Genomic DNA, 20,159 nt, shown 5'->3' on the forward strand with positions numbered 1-20,159 from the left:
CTGTTCGCAGTAAAGAGCATTGGGAGGTGGAGAGGGACTCATGATTAAATGTAGGGGTTAGAACGATCCCTCCAGCAATAGCACCAAGAAGGAGCTTGGAGAAATGCAGGACTGGAGGAAGGGAAACCAATTAGTTGGTAGCCCAAGAACAAGCTGGTGAAGATCTGAATTGAGGCAGAGGCGATGGGGATGGAGGAAAGGGGAAAGATTCAAGAGATCGTTGACGATGTAAAATGTTCTCCAGCAGCCATGAATACATCCTCGCAGGAATGAATGAGATGGGGAGTGTGAGAGAATGGAAGAAACAGAGAAGGAGTTGCAAATTCTGGACCAAATGATGGGTGGATAATGGTCACATTCACAAATAAGCAACCAAGGGAGGGGATCAGATTGGGGTGAAAGATAAGGAGTTCAAGTTTGGGAGTGATACAGTCTTAAGGATATCTTCCATCAATCCAGCCTCATAATAATGGCTTAAGAAATTGGAATCTTCTGGTTCCAGTTCCTGGAGTGAGAACATTAGAAGTTGTCAGTCATTAACAACCTCAATGAAGGGCGCATGCATTTGAGTTTGTCCTGTGTCTCCTGGTGACCTAGTTCTGAGTACACAGTTGGGAAAAATGGGATAATCAGCACTGATCTTATAAGCCAGTACCCAGGTCTTAATCCCACCTGTCTTTTGGGCAAGACACTTAACTCCCTGTCACCTTAGTTTCTTCTTCCCCCGAATGGGAATGTGAATGTCCTGTCCACTCTGACTGTGCCTGTAAAGATCAGAAGTGATATCTGGAAGTGTCTCGTAAGCTATGCTGAACCATGTCAACAGAAGTAGTTAATGTTATTAACTCCGTAATCAACTGATGTTTAATAAATGGCTTGTGATTTGGGTGATGCAGGCTGCTGGCCTCCCCTTTCAGGCAGGGAGAAGCCAGGGCTGGGGCACGGAGGTGAAGGGATCAAGGGCAGGGTCTTGGGTGAAAGCAGACAAAAAAGCAAGGGTGTGTTTGAAACACCACTGTTAAGACTAGAAACCAGTTCTGGAGTGGAGGGTCTGCAAAGACAGTCATAACCTGATTGGGTCCAGGTGGCCAAATCTGGGGAGATTTCAGAGGTTGTCAGGCATCGGGGTGGTACTGCTAAGGGGTTGCCCGTGGGCCTGGCAAGAAGGGAGCTGTTAGGTTCTTGGGCCACCGAGGGCTGAGGGCTTTACGCAGGACAGGAGAGGCTCACCTTTGTGGCACATCTGGTGGCCTCCCCCACAATGCCGTCTCCTCCCTGCCTGTTAACTAACGATGCCTCAAAGTGCATGCAAGATGCATTCCTTGAGCGATTTTTATCGTTGCTTCTACTAATACTAGTAACTCAATGAATTAATATCATCCTTTGAGTCTACGGAGGGCTTTTCCTGTGTATTGTCTTTTTTAAGCCTCACATCAACACCGCAAAGTGTTATTTCCCCCACTTTGTACCAAGAAAACTTGTCTAATTAAAGAGATAAAAATAAAGAGATTAAAAAATGTAAAAACAAAGACTGGTTTTGGAACATGGGGTTATAGTGAGGAAAGTCTAGGACTAAATACCCAGAGACAATATATGACTTCAAGTGTTATAACTCCACACTGATACCTGCTCTGTCCAGAACAATTATTCTCCTAATCATTTCATTAAACCAGTGAGCCAGCTTTTGGTGTCACTGACTTTTTCTAGGCAGTAGGGACACAGCAATGAACGAGACAGCCCAATGAGTGAGACAGCGGGGAAGCATCTGTGGCCAAATGATGGTGACCGTAGAGGGATCTTGGGGATGACTGTGACTCCTGAATAATTCACACAAGATGGCCAAGGTCATGAAGCAGCATCACTGCCTTCTCTCTGCACCTTAGCCACACACATCTTCAATTATACCACCTTTATTCCAGACACCACCCCCCACAACCTGCTTCACCCTGGTCTTTGCTCATATCCCTTCTCCGGGCTCTTTGTGCTGAACGGTGTGGAGCAAACCTCGGCTCTTCCATGTTCTCAAGATCCTTGTTCAGTGGCTCAGTCTGTGGCCTGCACCAAGCCCCAGACCCCTTTGTAATTAAAATGCTTCTCACGCGGAGATTTAGTTGATGTTTGGTAATCCCTTTACTCAGACTACCGGTGTTCATTTTGTAGCCGCGAATCTTCTCGTCGGTCTTTAAGTTGAGGTGTGCGTTCTGAAATCAGTTGCAACTCAATTTTCCAGCCATTTTTACAGCATCTCACGGTGAACCCAGAGGGCCGCTGGCCCTGGGTGCTCCCCACATCGAGGCCACGCCGGGGTGAGTGGGTGGTATGAGAACATGGAGCACTAGCTTTGACGTCAGCTGGGCCTGGGTTTGAGTCCAGACCCCTTTGTTTACAGCTGTGTGCCCTAGGGAGAGCCGCTTCACTGTTCTGGGTCTTGGTGCCTTCAGGCTCGCAATGGCAATCATAGCTACTATCATCAGTCAGAGGGCTGCTATCGGGAGGAATTGAAATCCTGCACAGAAAGGGCTTAGTTTTGCCAGGCACACAGCTGGTGGTCAATGCATTGTAGCAATTATTAGTATTCTAAGTATTGCTTTGTTATAATTATTTATGGTTGGAAGATCTGGAACTTTAAGGCTTCTGTCTTGACACAAATAGCCACACTAAGCAACTGACACCTTATGGTGACTTGTTTAGCAAAACTTTTCTCATTTGACAAGTAGCTAAGAAAAGCTTCTTAGAGAGTGAAAGGCAGGAGAAGCCCCCAAGCCAAATATTTCTCCTTGTCAGGATCCAGCCATAGCATAGGAACCAGGAAAATGAGAGAGAAGGGGGCAGCATGGAGGATGGCCTGCATTTGGGGAGAACAGGACTCACATGTCTTGAATGCCCATGATGCGCCAGCCACTTTCCATGGATTATCCCTGCAAGGTAGATGTTCTTACCTGCATTTTACAGGTGAGCAGGCTGATATTCAGAGAGGTTACTGACCTGCTCAGGATCACCCAACCAGTTTGTGGCCAAATCAGGATTGGAACCCAGGATTGTCTTATTTCAAAGCCTGTGTTCTTTCTCCTACATCCTGATGTAGTACATAGTGTCCTGATGAGACCGCCACTTTGCACAACTTCAGGGGGCGCCACTCTCACTGCCATCGATGTCGATGGCACCTGGGAATTGGGCAATGGAGTGGCCATGTCTCCTGAGGTCAGAGGTGTGGTCTCAGGTAACAGGCGGTTGCAAAGGAGAAATGATGAAGGCCTGACCTGATGGGGCTGGAAAGGGAGGGACAGACTCAAGAGACGTTCAGGGAACATTCGAGAGACAGATTTGACAAAACTGGCAACTGGCTGGAAGCGGAGTTAAAAGATGAAGGAGAATTTGGAGTTTCTAGGTTACGTCACCGGGGTAATAGTAATGCGCTTCCTGGGTAAGGAATACAAGAGAGAAGGGGCTGCCGGGGAGACAGAACATCATAGAATGTCACCTATGCTACTTCCTGTTTCACTCAGGCGCCCAGGTCCAAGTGATGTAGGGGTAGGGGTTGGATTGTACCCAGGAGCCCATGATTTATCTTCCTGCTTTTCTCCTTAAAGTCGAGCACCAGAACTGAATCTGGATCATCCAAAGCTCTTGTGCTTTTAGCTCTAGTCGACCGACCTTGTCCCCCGACTCACAGCCTTCCCTTGCTTCTGGCTTGGTGGTTGAGAGCCATGAAGTCTCTGCAGGTGGCTGGTGAGTGGATGCCTGTTGGTGGACCAGGACACTGGAAATGTCACACCTGCTGGAGAAAGTGAGGGGCGCCCAGCTGGGTTGTACCATTCCTGATGACCTCTCCGTGTTGCTCTCCAGCCCTTAGCCATGAGGCTTTCCTTCTGGGCCTGTTCAAAATGCCCCTCATCCAAGGGTAACCGTCCCCTGAATCCATCTGTGGCTGTGACATGACCTTCAACTGTAGTTATGTAGTTCCCCGCAAATCATTGCACACTCAAGAATTCACACACACACACACACACACACTCACATACATGCATGCATACACATTTAAAAAGGTTCTAATGTGAAAGCCAAGTGATGAGAAAACAAGCTGTCAGGAATTTGTTTTTCAAAATACAGTAATGCAACCTCCAAAGGATAATCGGGGTGGTGCAAATTTTACTCATGTTCTTACGCCTTCTGTAGGATGAAGACTGCAGACTAGTGGTAAGAGTTAGGCACACTGGGGACCCCAGGGTGCTCAGCTGACAAGAAATGTCTTCAGTCGACAGTCTTCAGCCAGCATTTACCAGACAGCTGCCGAATATCAGGCACTCTGCTGGGTGCAGTGTGGAGTTCAAAGACAAGGCAGACATTGTTGTTCTCTGGGAACATACGGGCCTTTGGAGAGAAAGGCCACACATGTGAGAGGGTGATGGCAGCACAGGGGCTGTTATGAATTCATGCAGACTTGGAGCAATGGAAGATTTGGTCTTGGTCTGCTCTGCTGCTCGGCTTTACCAGGCAGCCCCCGGCTCTATTCTTCACCGTGGTTCCCCTGGTGCCACAGCAATGGACAGTGTACTGAACAATGGCACCGTTTAGGGGTTGCCCGTGGGCCTGGCAGGAAGGGAGCTGTTAGGAGTGGGGACCCTTAGGATTTCCCTTCCTGAACCATTTGTAAGAAGAGAATGAAGGCCCCACCCCACCCCCTTAAGAACCCGTTCAGCCCCACGGCTTCCAGCTTCTTCTCTCATTTCAAGTAAGGTTGCAGCCAGCCAGCCTATGTGGTTGGGGGAGCGCAGGGGGCCGAGCGAGCCAGGTGTGCGTTCTTAGAGCTTGTGGTGGGCGGCAGGAACCAGATGGCTTTTAATCCCCTCCAATCCTGAAATTTGTTAATTTTATGAAATATCCCTCTCAGCAAAATGTTTCTGCCACTTGATTTGGGGGTTATAATCCATGTTTCCTTGAATGTGTTTAGAGTAGCATTTCCCAGGGCTCCTGGGTGGCTCAGTCAGTTGAGCGTCTGACTCTTGATTTCAGCTCAGGTTATGATCTCAGGGTCATGAGACCCACCCCTGCATCCTCCATGCTGGGCGTGGAGCCTGCTTGAGAGTCTCTCTCCCCCTCTGCCCCTCCCCGCCCCCACTCGCACACACACAGCCTCTCTCTCTCCCTCTATCTCTCTCTCCCCACCCCCTTCAAAAAAAGAGTAGCATTTCCCAGTGTATGTTTTGTAGAACACTACTGTGAGACCCTCATAGGTTTTGGGAGAAAGAAGTGTCCTATGGTAATACATTTGGAAGGTTCTGGGTTGAACAAAATTTTAATAAAGCTGCTTTCCTGCAGGACTTCTTTAAACCTTTAACATTGCTAGTATGTGTTATAAATCTAGAAGAGGTAGATACAAATAATATACAGTGTGTTCTCACCTCAACGGGGAACCTTGTTTCTGTGAAATTTCTATTAACATCCTGGAAAAGCTAGTGTCCCAAGGAACACATTTTGGGAAACACTGGCTTAGAAGATGTTCATCATGTAGAAACCAGCAGTGGTCAGCTGTTCCCCATTATTCATTTAGAAATCAACCTTCACCAGCAGCAGGACAGTCCAAGTTTAGGCATAAAGAGGCACTTCCTACCTGAGAGGGCACTCGAGGAGTAGAGTCTAGAGTGTCCTGGGAAATTACGATAACAGAACACACCACCCCCCTTCTTGTCCTTTTGCAAGCTCTCCCATGAGTCATTATAAATAGAATGAATTATCAAGGAAGCTCCTGGATCTTTTTATCTTAAGGGGGCCTTTGAAAAAGGATATAATTGAGGGATAAGAAGGTAGGAATTAAAAGCAAGAAGACAGATGGGCTGACTTCTGGAAGGGCTGTCTCTAAGTGTCTGTAATTAACTCATTCAGTCTTCCTCTGCCCAGAGCACAGAGTTGAAGGTAACACATTCCCGGAACTGACGTGGAGGGCTGGCATGTGCCTGAGATCTCAGGGTCGTATTTCGGTCACTGTCATACGTTGAGGGCTTCCGTGTGCCAAATACCATGCAAAACCTTTTGTGTGCATTTTCCGTGTTCCTTGAAACAGCCTGTCGGGTTGCTGTCATGATGGCTCCCATTTTACAGAATGAGGATCTGAAGCCCAGAGAGGTTAAAGACCTTCCCTAAGGGCATACGTCCAGTACGGTGTGGAACCTGGATTTGAACACCAAAGCCCTTATTCACTATATGCACCTACAGCCACGGGGAGTCTGTAGACATCTCAGATATCAGGGCTCCCTTGAGATGGGCCTCCTTCCATCAACCTGTGTGGGGGAAAGGGCAGAGGGGAGGGGTGATGATGGGCCACATTGACAAGGAAGCCAAGGGAGAGGGGACATCTTCCAGCTGGTGAGGCCCCTCGGTTGCCTGACAGCAGCCTGGCTCTGTGCCCCTGCCACCTCCCCCGCCCCTTGCCAGATGCACCTCTTCTTATTAGGCATCTGCCCCTCGTGCTGCTGGTGGCCCACAGCGCATAGGCAGGTGTCCTGTTCAAGAGCCCAGAGATAATACCAGTTTACGAATCAATACGTTCCCTGGCACGTCTGTGTTCCCCTAATGGGAATGTGGCAGGATCCGAAATACACTTAATCCTCATCTGACTCCACACTGTCAGGGGTTGGAGGCCCCAGAGGAACCTTTGTAATTCCAGCCTGCAAGCTGCAGTTAATGAGGCTGGACTCTGGGCAGGGGAGCTGAGGTCTGCGGCCTCTGGCCTTGGCAGTCATTACACAGAAATGAGGATACAGGGGACAGGCCAGGGCCCCGGAGGAGCTAAGTCTTAAGGAAAGGAGTCTGCCTGAACAGAAGCAATGCTTCTGCCCAGCCAGATAATAAGCCTGGGGCGCCTGCCATCTGTTCTGTCAGGCCGAGTGGCTGTTGGGTTCGTCCTGGGCTCTGTAACCACCGTGCCCCCACGGGGTGTGGAGCTGTGTGTGGGGTACTCGGAATGAACGCGTGATCGATGTGACTTCAGGGTGTGAAGATGACCTGACCTGCATTGGAAGCCATTCTTCCAGGAGCAGGATTGGTGAGCTGAATAAATGGACCCCCTCTCTGCCTACTTTCCTTGCATAGAGCCAGGGAGGGCCTGCACGCTTGAGCTCAGCCCTGCCGGAGGAGGGTGATTCTTCTCCCTTGGGCGCTGACTAGCCTCGGTGGGACTCATGCCTGCAGGCTTCAGCTTGCTGAGAGAACGGCTGACTCCAGCCAGGGCCCCGGAAGAGGGGCGTGGGTCCTGGGAGAATCCGATTGAGCCTCTAAATGTCACTACCCTGGATGGGGTCTCTCTGACTCCCTCATCTAAAGTTGCAGCACCCCCCCCACACACACACACGGTGTAGCAGTGCTCCCATAGATGGCTGAAACTCTGTTTTTGTGTGTGTGCGCTTATAGTCGGCCTCCACCATTAACCCACAGCCTCCTTGAAAGCAGGACATGTGTCTCTCTTGTTCATATCTTTTGTGCCTGGAACATCTTTTGTGCCTGGGTCTGGTTCATGATAAGCACTTAAATATCTGTTAAATGAATGGGAAAATATAATAATAAGTGAAGGCACAACTCTTTGTGCAGACCTTCAGGCTGAGATTCTTCAAAAGCAAATTTGGCTTTGTCACTCCTCTGCCGACAGTCCCCTCGGATCCCATCCTCTACAGGATCAAGTGCAGGCTGCCTAGCCCGCTAGCCAGGCTGCTGAGCTCTGGCCCCTGCTGATCTCCCCAACCTCATCTCTCACCGTTCCCTCACCCCCTGCATCCCATGTGCTCACCTAGCAATTCCCACCTGTTGCTGCGTACGTGACCTTGGGACCCACTGAAAAGGTAGACGCCTGGCCCTCAGCTCAAGTGATTCAGATTCAGCTGGTGCTGGGTGGGGCCTAGGAATTGTCACTTTTTTTTTTTTTAAAGCTACCTCGGAGATTTCTAATGGCGGGTACTCTGGGGACCACACTTCGAGGAGCGATGCCCTGTCCGAGTACACGGCAGGCAGCTGGTTGAGAGGGCCACACTTGCTCACCTCCGTGCCTTCGGATCACGGCCACCGTGGTGACTTCTTTCTGGAGTCACCTTTGTCCATCCTCATTTGCCACCCAGAAGACGCCTCTGCCTCCTTCAAGGCTCAGCTCAAAGGGTCACATCTTCTGTGGACACAGTCCTCCTTCCCAGGCACATTAGACTTTTCCTCTCTCTGTGCGGTGCACGTTACACATACCCCTTTCTTAGAGATCATTCTGCTTATTTCTCTTTTCCTCCTCCATTCCCCCAACACCATGAGCTCTCAGAAGAGCAACCCGTGGTTCTCTCTGGACCCTGAGTACCTAGCAGAGTGCCTGCCAGCAAGTGTTCATGGGACTAGACGGAGAGCCCCGGACATGCTCCATCCCCACGCCTCCACCCTTGCTAACCCTGTTCTCTTATTCATGGATCTTTTAGGAGTTCTCGCTCCAGAGAATGGACAGCCTTGTGGATGACCGTGTCAACATCCTGGGATTTTCCATCTTCAACCAGTCGCATGCTTTCTTCCAAGAGTTTTCGCAGAGCCTCAACCAGTCGTGGCAAGAGAATTGTGACCACGTGCCCTTCACGGGGCCTGCGGTAAGTACCCACCAGAGCCCTCCCTGCGCCCCTTCGCCTCCGTGCACACGCACCCTCCTGGAGTCTAGCCCTGTTGGGCCCCCGCTCAAAGAGAAGTGTGTACCAGTGCTGGGAAGTGGTTATAAGGGAGAAGGTTTGGGGAGGAGTGAGCTGGAAACAGCAAGCCTCTTGGAGGTCCGCAGGGAGAGCCCTGTGCAGAGGGAGGGATCTGTCATTTAGTGATGTCCTCATGTCCGTCAGTCTCCTACAGCCAGACTCCCGATCACGCTGTTGCTGAGAACTGCCTGAGTTTAGGATCCAACAGTCCTCCTCTTGGAAGGCACTTATAGCTCATCTGCTTCCTCGTTTTTCAGGATAAGAAACTGAAGCCCAGCCTGGGAATGGGGCTGAGCATGGGGACGTGGAGGTCTTGTTCAAAGGCAAACGCCAAGCCTTTTGCAGGGTGATACTAGATTCTAAGATTTCCTGACTCCTGGTCCAGGGCTGTCTCCATCACGCTGGGCCACTGCCCTGAGTAGGAGCTCATGCAGAGAGGCTTTCTTTGTGCCCTCACCCACATTCTTCCTCTTTGTACTTCCTTCCCCTGCTGTGTGTGTGATGGAAGCAGTTTTCCCTGGCATGCTGCCCTGAGTTTGATGTCCTTACTCTGTGGGGCAGGTCAGGTATGTGGGCTCGTGTCCATCTGTTAAAAGGCAAGTTCTCAGGAGACAGGGATTGCCTGGCTTTCTAGGTCCTGTCCCAGCCATGTTACATTTAAGCAACTCATGTGATGCTCCCATAACTTTTCCGAGGTCTGCTATCAGTATCTTCACTTTGCAGATGATGACACAGAGGCCCAGAAAGGTTGAGTAAACAGCCCAGGGTCACACAGCTAGTAAGCAGAGGAACTAGCTTCAGAACCCAGTTCAAAGTTTTACCTGCTATGCCCTTTTCCCCTTTCTAGGAGCATCATTGTGATGCCACTACAAATTGGCCTGGCAAAGTGAAAGCAGTTAGTGGGTATTCATCAAACGAATGAGTGAATCAGTGAGGAAGGCAGAATAGTGAGCTAGAGATAGAAGGAACTGGAAAAGAAGTAGTCCTGAGAGGTGGCAGTGGAACCGGGCACCCTCCTGGAATGGGACCTTCCCTGGAGGCTTCTAAAATAGGAGCGAGACCTGTCTTTGACACACGGCCGGGGGCGAGGATGTTTCCGGACATCGGCACAAATGGACACCTAGTTAGTGGTTGGCCAAGGCGGTCATCCAGCAGTGGGCTTCCTGAAGGAAGGGGCATGGACAGAGTGCCCGTCCAGCAAGCTGTGTACCTCCATGATTGCGTGGCCTGGCGGAAATCCTAGGAAGGAAGGAGTAACGAAGGGGTCGGAGCTGATGCAGAGCTCAGGGAGCTATGATCAGGGAGTCAGGGAGGAGAAGACCCTTGAGAACTGAGTTTCAGAAAAGGTTTAAGGAGCACATCCCAACAAGGTATTTTAGACCTGAAAGAGGTGAGAATCCACAGGAAGGACCTGGCAGGGGTGAGACATCTGAAGGAAAGCGGTTCTCACCACCAGTAGATGGGTCAGGGACAGTGAGGGACATGCTCAGGCACAGCATCACGGTAGGCCTGGACTTGTCCCTCCCAGCCGGATGCAGGCCTGGCCCCCTGGTTTCCCAGCGGGTCTTGCTGCCTTGGCTCCCGTATTCTAATGAGGTGCTGGCAGACTGGGAAGGCGCGCAGCATAATACCAGGAAAGGAAACAAAGCCTGCTGCCTGCTCTCCAACCCAGACTGTTCCACATTTGGCACCTAGCCTGGGTGAAATAAAAGGTCCCTGTGCCATATTTCCAGTTGCTCTCGGAGGAGCGAGCCCTTCCATTAGTGCTCACACTGACCACAAGCAGGCAGATGAGAAGCCCGCCCAGGACCCCACGGGAGGGCTTGCAAGGACCTGACATGCAGGCCAGTCAGTGCCTTTCATGGGACTCTGGGGCCAGCTGTGCTCACACGCACCCGAGAGAGCACTAGCCTCGGAGACCTAGGACCTGGATTCAAATACCAGCCTTGCCATGTTCTCGCTCTGTGATCTTCAGTAGTTACGTAACTCTTCTGAGCCTCAGATTCTTTATCTGTCATTTGGGGCTGATTCTGCTTGACCACCTTAGGAGATTTTTGTGAAGATAAAATGGAATATAATTCTACCTTCAAATCACAGTTATTCATCGAATGAGCTAATTTAACATGCTATATGGCAGCCACAGGGATAGGCATTTACTAATGTATCGGGTAGCTTTTGCTGTATAAATGCTGGGTAACAGCCAACCCCCAAATGTCACTAGCATGTGACACCAAGCGTCTGTGTAGCTCATGCCTCTGAGCTTCAATCAGCTAATCTGGGGGGTGAGAGAGGATTAGCTACGGATTCCTAATCTAGCTGGGGGTCAGCTCATCTGAGCAGTTCACCCCGTGAATCTGGGCTGGGGCAGCTCTGGCTCCACGTGCCTCTCATCCTTCCCCTGGCCCAGCAGGCAGGCCAGCCTGGCATATTCTCACGGTGATGGCAGGACAGTGACGAAGCAAGTAGGAACATACCAGACTTTTAGTGCTAATTTTCCAGAACGGGCACACGGCAACTGCCGACTCATGTTGTTGGCCAAAGAATGGCACACAGACAAATTCCAAGTCGGGGAATGAGGAAACAGGCTCTACTCTTTTAGAGAAGAAAAGTAAGGAGTCACATGACAAAAGGCCTGAGTCCAGGGCAGAATGAAGGATGGGGGCCCATCCCGTAGTCCATCCTGGTGAAGAAGAGCCAAAGCCTCTACCTTGCGGGGTTCATGATGTGGGAAGTAAGATCTGCCTCCACCTCTAGGAAAATGGTCCCATGTGGGATCCTGTCCTGTGGAAGCAGAGCGAAGCCCCTTAGTTCTGCCTGGAATGATCAGGGAAGGCTTCCCAGAGGAGGGGGAAGTGAAGACCTCACAGCTGCTCAGTTAGTGTGCGGGACGCTGTGCAGGGTGTGAAGGCATCTGGGGTGGAGCTGGGGCTGCATGTCTGGTCACACGGAAGCAGCCCTCCTGACCTCATTTTTGTCCTTCCCGATCCAGTCCTGGACCTCCCAAAGCCTCAGCATCCTATGTTCCCCAAGAATGTTGGGGAACGTTCAGGGAGTGGGGGGTTCTCTGGAGGCTCCCTCTGTGTTGGGGGTGGAGAACAAGAGTACAAGCCTACTTCAGAGGGGTGGCATGAGGAGATTAAGGGTGAGCCTGAGACCTAGCCCTGGTCCCCGGGAGGGGACAGTCAGTCCTGGGTCCCAGATTGTGGCGCTTCCTCAGTCAGCTTTCTCTTGGCCAAGCTCTGTTGTTTTCTTGCCAGCAAAATAGGGACATGTGTTCTTTCTAGCTCAGGAGACCGGGGTGCTCATTCCATTTGTTTCATCTGTGCACAGAGCTGAGGAATACTGGAGCACTTCCCACGAAATTATCCCACCTCGACCCCCTTTTTCCTCCTCATGGCATCCTAATAGCAGATGAGAATGGTCACACACCCCTTGTTTGGTAAATGGGGAAACTGAGGCACAGAAGAGGGAGATTAGAGCCCAAGACTGCCTCTCGGTGCCAAGAACCTTGCAGCCACCGTCTCTGTAGCCTCCGAGGAGGAAGGGGAGGTGTTACAGAAACTCCTCACCTGGAAGAATAAGGAAGGAAAGCTCACAGCTTCAAACAGCAACAAATCCTTCTCGAGGCTTCTCACTTAGCAACTGCCTTTTGAAAAGCAGTGCCTCTTCCTGTCTCTTTGGGGGTTGAAATTCCCAGCACAAACAGCCCAGCCCTTTCATTTGCTGGGGAGCTGGAAGGCGAGAAATAATCAGTTCCAGGAAAGCCCAGGCCGGTCTGTCTCCCCATCCAGCTTTCTCAAAAGGCTGCAGCCAACTCCTCTGCAACGACCTGCTCTCTCCTGCCTCCAGGGCCCTCTTCTCTCCACAACCCACCCCCCACCCCCATTCCCCTCTGCCCTGTCTCTCTGTCTCAGGTCCAGTCTCTCTTCCTTCTCGTGTCTTCTCCCCGGCCTCTTCCCTTCCCCTCTTCTCCTCCCCCAGTCACCCTCTCCTCTCCCCTTTCCCCTTCCTCCCCTACGCTCCATCTGCCTTCTGCACCCTTGGCATCTCTCTTGTCCGTTTCTCTTCCTCCCGGATTGTGTGCCTCCCCGCCCCCGTGTGCCCCAGGGGGCTGCTGGAAAGGGGGCTGCTCTGAGGACACAGAGAGGGAGCATCTGAGCTGAGGGGTTAGGAACCTCGAGAGAGAGAGCTGAGCACCGCCACCCAGGCCCGGGCTGCACCTCCAGGTGGCTGACAGCACGCAGTTCCCCTGCTTCCCGCCTGACGCTAGGCGAGCTGTGGATAGAGACACATACCCACTATTTCACATGCCGTTCCCATTAATCACACTGCAAAGAACAAAAATCGTAGAAAATCGTTAAAATTACAGATGGCTGGGTTAAGTAATTAGAATTTCGACTAAAACAGATGTTTGTAATTAAGTGTTTATTTCATTGAATAAAACCCAGATTGTATGGACTATTCGATGAGATTTTAATGGCTCCTGTCCTGGTCTGATTTTGGGGGGCAGAGTTTAAGCTACAGAGGTTCAGAGACAAACGGGCATCCAAGAGAATGGGAATCCAGTGATCTGGGCAGGGGAGGATGAGGGTTACAGGTGTGTGTTTGGAAGATATGCTTCTTTTTCCTTCAGGGGAGGGGACGGAAACTCAGCCTCTGTTCCCTGAGTCAGATTGATTCATCTTAATTTATACAGAGTCTTCCGTTCCCCTAAACAATTTACAAACAGCTCAAAAGAAAATAACAATGAAGAACCAAGTGAAAATATAAAAACAAGGGAATTGAGAGTCCCTTGCCAAGCAACATTTTGGTGCCAAGAAAGAGGAGAGGATTTTAAACAAAGATTGAGCCATTTGGGGGATTTAATATTTAGAAGATCAGGGACAGGGGAAGCGGAGACAAGACGAGAGAGGCGTGCGCACAGATGGGGCACGGAAGCCACAGAAAGACAGAGGTGGGTGGTGAAGGGAAGGGCGATGGGTTAGGATAGGAGGCGGGAAGGTGGGGGGACGGAGGGGACTCTCCAGCCGGGCTAGAGACATGGACGGAGCGCTGCCCCAGAGCCGCTTTCCCCCAGCTGCAATCCCAAGTGCTTGCCAGAGCTAACTTAGTAAATAATAACAGAGAGCAAAAGCAAATAGGAGAGCAGCAGGTTGCTTTGGGATGGAGATCTGCAGTGGGCTGAACAGTTGACGAGGCAGAGATTACAGGCTCTCCCGCCAGAGGAGAAATTGGCTGAGATTGGCATCTGGGGGCAGATAAGCAGGAGGAGCGCAGGATGGGCAGCAGAGGCTCAGAGAGGCAGTTGGAGGATCCAGGTGAGAGGCCCGGGTGCGTTGTCAGGAGCCTGCGAGACAGGGGTTATGTGTGGAGGACCCTGAGGAGACCCAACTGGGGCAGATGATGTTCAGGGTTTAGGAGGTTTCAGCTCAGATGGGCCCAGACTGAGCCACAGAGAGGACCCATGAAGCCCAGAGCGCACTGGGGACCGCCACCATGTCACCTCTCTGAAGGCAATATGCAGATGGAGAGGAGACAGGAGCCTTGAGGCTGCCCCCCTTCCCCACCCACCCCTGCCCCCAGCATCCCTCTCCGGGCTATAATTCCTAGAAGTGCTGGAAAAATCTTGAAGGTCCCAGAGCACAAGATGCCAAAAGAACACCCCAAACAGGCACACGCCACTCGCCCGGCATCCGGACCATTTGCTAATAAGGGAACATCAGCCAAGAAAACCGCATCCCAGACGAGTGGGAACAACAAGAAGCATGTGGGAGGGTGTGAGAAATGGCGTGGTGAGCTGTGTCTGCCAGTCTGTGGAGACTGGGGTCTCTCGGGGGCCGGCACACAGCCTCCTGAGAAGAAGGGCCTGTAGAGGGGGATGAGGAGGCTCAGGCCTCTCTGAGGGCCTGAGGCAACCGTGCCCTGGGAGGAAGGGGGTCCCTCGGGCCTTTGTATTGGTTAAGGTGCATCAGCTTCCAACAATGGAAATCTGGTATTAAACTGCCTTATGGAGAAAAAGGAAGCATGTGACCTTGTGTCATGGCAAGTTTAGAGGGAAGGCAGACTCTGGACTGATGTCTTCAGAAACCCAGTTTCCTTCTATTCCTCTCTGTCCCCCTTGGTGTCAAGTCCATCCCTGGGCCGGAGCCAGGCTGGCTGCCGCAGGCCCAGGCATCATGTCCTGACATGGTAGTGCTGAGACGAGGAGGAAGGACTGCCTCTCTCAGAGACAGGAAGCTTTTCTGAGACGTGACCCCTTGCCCCTGGTCTCAGTTCGTGTCTCACTGGTCAGAATCGGGCCACTGATTGGTCACATATTGGTGGGGGGATGGGAGGACTCTTGGACCACTCCGGATCCCTGGAGAGCTGGGGCTGGATTAGCCACCCCTGATGGCTGCTTGGGGGATGGAGGATACGAACAAAATGGGGGTTCTGTTGGGGAGGAAGAAGGGGACAATGGGTGCTAGGTAGGCAACTCATGGTCCCCTCCCACTGTCCCCTCTGTCCTGTTCTAACAACATTTCCAAGTGGCTCTTCACTGAGAGGCTAACATGAGGACAACCAGTCGGACCAAGGGGCAAAGTGGGTGATGGCCAAACCCAGGACAAGAGAGAGGCCTGCCCACTCCCCTTCCCTGCCCCCAGCTCTGCCCCAAGAGTCTCATGCTCCTGTCTGCTGTTGAGAAGGTGACCACGTCTAGAAGATTGCCCATGTTGTCCCAGGAGGCTGGGCATGGGGATAAATCTGACAGAGTAATGACTCACTGCCGGCTTCTCGAGAGGATGGAAGGACAATGTTGCAGACACAGAAGGAAACCAGACTGGAGAAAGGGTCCTGGGACTCCAGTCCTGGCCCTGCCTCTGTCCTGCTTGGTGACTTCGGGCAGGATGTGAATTCTTCGAGCCTCAGTTTTGTCATTGGTAAAATAAGAGAGTTGGACTCTTTGATTTCTAGGATCCTTCCCAGTCTAACAGGCCAAGATTTTGAGACTCTCTGAATGGACAGATTAGCTGGGAGACAAAGGAGAAAGTGGGACAGAAATTAGTTTACCATATCATTTAAATAGCCAAACAGAAGGATCTAGGGGCCAATGTCAGTAGCGGTAACCAATGCCCCCCCTCCTCGGGTCAATGTTTGTCTAAGCTGGAAAGGGAGAGTCTGTAGCTTTGATCATTTCCATATGTCCTTTTGGCAAGGAAATGTGAGAGGTCCGTTAATAAAGGAGCCACATGTACTCAGGGGGAAATGAATTATGTTCAAAGGACAAGGACAGTTGTGGGCTCGCCGAGAAGCATCGAGTGCCTTGCAGGTGAGCCTGGAATCAATGAAGAAGGAGCCGAGCTGCAGAGGGGAAGGCGGTGGGGAGGAGAGAGCGGAAGGTGATGGGTGGGAGGGACCTGAGGGAGGTGGCTGGTCAAGCATGGCTCAGCCCAACTGCAGAGCTTTCTCCTGGTCCTGATCACTCTGTTTAGTGCCCCTACCTGCTTGGTCTTTAGGCCACAGGGCACTTCAGGGCCAGGGGACAGAAAGGAGAGGTGATGGAGCTGAGAGGGATGAAGGCCCAGCCCAGGCACAGGGAACACAGGGGCTCCTGCCTATATGGGTGTCTCGGAGGAGAACAGGAGAGGTTGAGGTCTCCAGTGCTGCCACATCATAGGAGCTGAATAAATGTGGGAAGAAGGAAAAGAAGCAGGTGGAAGGAAGAAAAGAAGGAGCAAGAGAGGGATTGAGAGAGGGGAAGAAGGAGGAAGAAGGAATACACGGGCCGGGCAGTTTTGCAATGCGATTGAACGTGGATTGGGGCAGGGAAACTCTCTTGGGCTGTTCTCCCCTGTAATTGCCTTTTAGAAAGATGATCCGAAGTCAGCAAACCCCCCCACCCCCCCACCCCCGCCAAGTCGCTGTCACAGGACTCCTTGTCCAACAGGCAGCCGAGCTGCAGAGGGAATAAGTCACTCTTCCCAGCTGTTTCCTGCCTTGAGCTCCTTGTTCTTGTGACTCTCTGTAGCCTTCGTTCAGCCAGCACCTGCTTCCCGAGCTGACACCTGCCCTCACCCAGGGGGTGCACAGTTTGCAGAGCACGTTACAGACCTGCGAGCCAGGGAGGCTGCCTCTCATTTACGGGAAACCGGTGTTCTCTCCAAGGTTCCACAGCTCCAGATCGCTCAGCACACGCGTGAGGGCTGGGATCCAAACTCTGGGTTTAGTCCTCCCGGTTTCGAGCTCTTTCTCTTGCACCTCCTGCCTCAAGATGCCTCCACTCTGTCTTGAGAGCTTGAAAAAAATCCCAGAGGTCAGGAGGTGGCCTCCCTGCCTCCCTCCTTGGAGGGGCCAGTCTCCTAGGGCCTGGCCAGGGAGGAGGAGGTTGTAAGAAGTGACAGACCCCAATGTCACTGTTCCCATGGGGCCTCCCCTCAGGGGTCCTGTATGGTTTGTCCCTATTGTCATTTACACTCAGTCGGTTTTTCTTGTCGGGGACTGTATGTGCACAGCCTGGTGTCTTCGCCTCCTTAGATGGCACACTCCTCAAGGGCAGGCAGCTTCTGTTTTTCTGCCCCTACCCAAAGCTGCTAACCTCAAGTCAACTCACTGGGCAGTGCTCTGGCTGAGCCTCGGTGGGCAGATTTCACCCAAAACTTAATTCAATTCTGGAAATATGTCTTGGGGGAGCCTACGACATGCCGGGTCCCGGTGCTAGGGGCTGTGCGGGATATAGAGATGAAGGCCCTGCGTGTTCCTGCCCTAAGAGCTTGCAGTTGAATAGGGAGATGAAGATACGAACAAGCTTCACTGGCTTCTTCCCCGGGCTCTGACTCCCTCCGCAGACCTGCCTACATTGCTGATTTGTTGCTTCTTCCCCTCCCACGCACCCCCCAAGTGTGCCCCACACTTTCCACCCCTTTGTGTGGGCAGTGCTACTTCTGGAGTGCCTTTCCCCTGTCCCCAGCTGCTCCCCCTCCCAGATCCAATGACGTTTCTACCGAAATCCTTCAGTGCTCAGTTCCAACACTATGTCCTCCAAGAAACGTTTTCTTGATCAGCCAACAGGATCTTCCTCTTTGGACCCCGCCAAGCTTTTTGTGTCCACTCACTCAGTTTCCCGTTACCCTTGTTTGGGTCCTGTCTCCCGTACACCCTCTCCTTTCCACTGTAATCTATTGCGGGAATCTTCTGCAGCCTTAGAAAAGCTGGAGAAATAGGAACTGATGGGCTAATTATAGCAGGAAGCAGGAAGCCCGCCTTCATCATAGGGCTTTGCGTTTACCATGTGCTTTGTAAGTACCCGTCACACTGAGTAGTACAAAGTAGTAGACCGATAGTAGGTATATCCAGGAAGACGCCATATCCTGGGGTCTTCTAGGAGTAGGTGACCTTCAGTTGAGCATCGTAGACTGGGCAAATCTGAACGTAGCGTCCAGGTTCCTTCCTTCCTTCCTTTCTACCGAGATAGGCAGCCTCATCCCCTTCTTAGGGATTTCTGACAGCAATGGGAGTTGCCACCTCCCTGGAGCAAAGAGAGAAGAGGATATCCTTGAAATCAGTTGGGGCTCAAAGGGACACCTGGATGGTCCAATAGCAGAGAAGTCTTTGCCACCACTGTCTGCCTCGGGCAAGCACTTGAACCCTTAGGTGAAGCGGAGCTGGCCCAGAGCCAGGCGGTGGGCCCCAGGCAACAAAGAAGTGCCCTTATTTCTTCTTTGTTTCTCTTTTCTCTGGTCCCCCTCCCTTCTTTCCTTCCTCCTTTCCCTTCCCTTCCCCTCCCTGTTCACACCCACCCCTCCGTCTCCCCGGGCCTCCTGCTGCTGCCACCCGCCCGCCGTCCGCCCGCTCCCAGCTGTCCTCGGCCCTGCTGTTTGACGCTGTCTACGCTGTGGTCACCGCGGTGCAGGAGCTCAATCGGAGCCAGGAGATCGGCGTGAAGCCTCTGTCCTGCGGCTCGGCCCAGATCTGGCAGCATGGCACCAGCCTCATGAACTACCTGCGCATGGTGAGGGGCGGCTGGGGCCTCACAGGGCAGGGTGGGATGCTCTGTTCGTGGCCCTGTGCCCGCAGGCCTCCTCGGGATATCACAGTCACAGATCAAACAGCCATCTGGGGTGACCCCATTCCGTGCACTCTGGGTCACAGTTGTTCCCTGATCCCCAATGCCCCGCTGAGGAGGTATGGTTTGGAGCTGGCTTTCCCAGCCATGTCTCCAGCCATGTCCTCTCTGGTGGGGTGAACGTGGATCCCTAGCCCACGAAGAAGACATCTCCTTCAGAGAAGCCTGGTGCAGAGTAGCTTCGGTTTTGCATTTAGAGTCAGGTCTTCCTGACTTCCTGCAGACCCGAAGGTGGGTGAGCAGCTGCCCAAAGAGGGTAGATTCTATTAACAGCCAATGGCCTGGAGGAGGGACACTGGAGAATTGGAGTTCAGGCTGCCATCTTGGTATTGTGTCGGTTTATGCAGTGGCTATGTGGTCACGGGGTGTGGGGCATCCTCCTCCTCCTCCAGCCCCAGCCAAGTCTGAATTCATTCCAGGAACATCACATTTGTAGTCACGAGATCCTGTGGCTGAGAGACAGGCAGGAGAATGGACCTTGATGGCCTGCTTTCTCTTGGGCATCCTTAAATAGCCCATGTGTGGAATGCTTGGAGCCAAGTAGAACACGGGGCCCATTTGGTGCTGTAACTCACTCTCTCTTGGACAGGTAGAATTGGAAGGTCTCACCGGCCACATTGAATTCAACAGCAAAGGCCAGAGGTCCAACTATGCCTTGAAAATCTTACAGTTCACCAGGAATGGTTTTCGGCAGGTAAGTCTGGCTCTGCCGCCATGATAGTACATCCTTCCTCATTGTCCCTTTCTGTGTCCCCAGCCCTCCCATCCCATTTCTCCTTGGCATGCAGGATGGCCCCTGCTCTCAGTTATCCCCAGGAACTGCAGGCTGCTTCCTGTGCACGGCTCCTGGCATGCACTGGCCTCCCCCACTTCCTGCCACCGAATTCGCTAGTGTGGGATAGGGACGGCAGCTCCAGCAGAATACCAAGAGGGAGGCCTTCACCTTCTGTAGGGACAGGGGGGCAAGAGGGTATCACATAAGGAAGGAATTCCCAGGCCATGCCCACTATTTTGGATTACTCTGCTCCCTGAATTTCACCCTAACCCTGGAATCAGTGTCAGACTCCGGAGAGCGTGTGGGCAAGGAACCAACTGGGTCCCTTCGGCATTGGAGGGGACGGCCAGCTCCCTCCTGCTGGCTCTTCCCTGACCGATCCACACCTGCCTCATGCCGGTCACAGCCCTCCCCTCCTGTCTGCTACCTGTCTTCTCCCGTCAGCTCCGGATGGCTCCATCCTCTGAAGCTCCTTTTCAACCCCCCTGCCTTTTCGTCCACGAGCTTATTCTCCCTCTGTCCCAGGTCCTCTCACATCAGTGGGACAGGGATTCTGACAGCCACTCCAGGGGCCTCCCTG

The 20,159-nt window shown here is 52.3% G+C and overlaps 1 protein-coding gene across 10 annotated transcripts in view; it reads left to right on the forward strand.

Annotated features, from left to right (window-relative positions):
- GRIK4 (glutamate ionotropic receptor kainate type subunit 4) overlaps positions 1-20,159 on the forward strand; it is a 428,651-nt gene that overhangs the window by 309,223 nt on the left and 99,269 nt on the right. For all 10 annotated transcript variants that reach the window (XM_032428067.1, XM_032428069.1, XM_032428065.1 and 7 more), the window contains 3 exons: positions 8,445-8,606; positions 18,538-18,690; positions 19,394-19,498. In XM_032428067.1, the coding sequence (XP_032283958.1) occupies positions 8,445-8,606; positions 18,538-18,690; positions 19,394-19,498 (420 nt within the window). The remainder of the gene's footprint in view (positions 1-8,444; positions 8,607-18,537; positions 18,691-19,393; positions 19,499-20,159) is intronic.

Source organism: Phoca vitulina, unplaced genomic scaffold (genome assembly GCF_004348235.1).
Source record: "Phoca vitulina isolate PV1807 unplaced genomic scaffold, GSC_HSeal_1.0 scaffold38, whole genome shotgun sequence".
NCBI classification, from domain to species: Eukaryota; Metazoa; Chordata; class Mammalia; order Carnivora; family Phocidae; genus Phoca; species Phoca vitulina.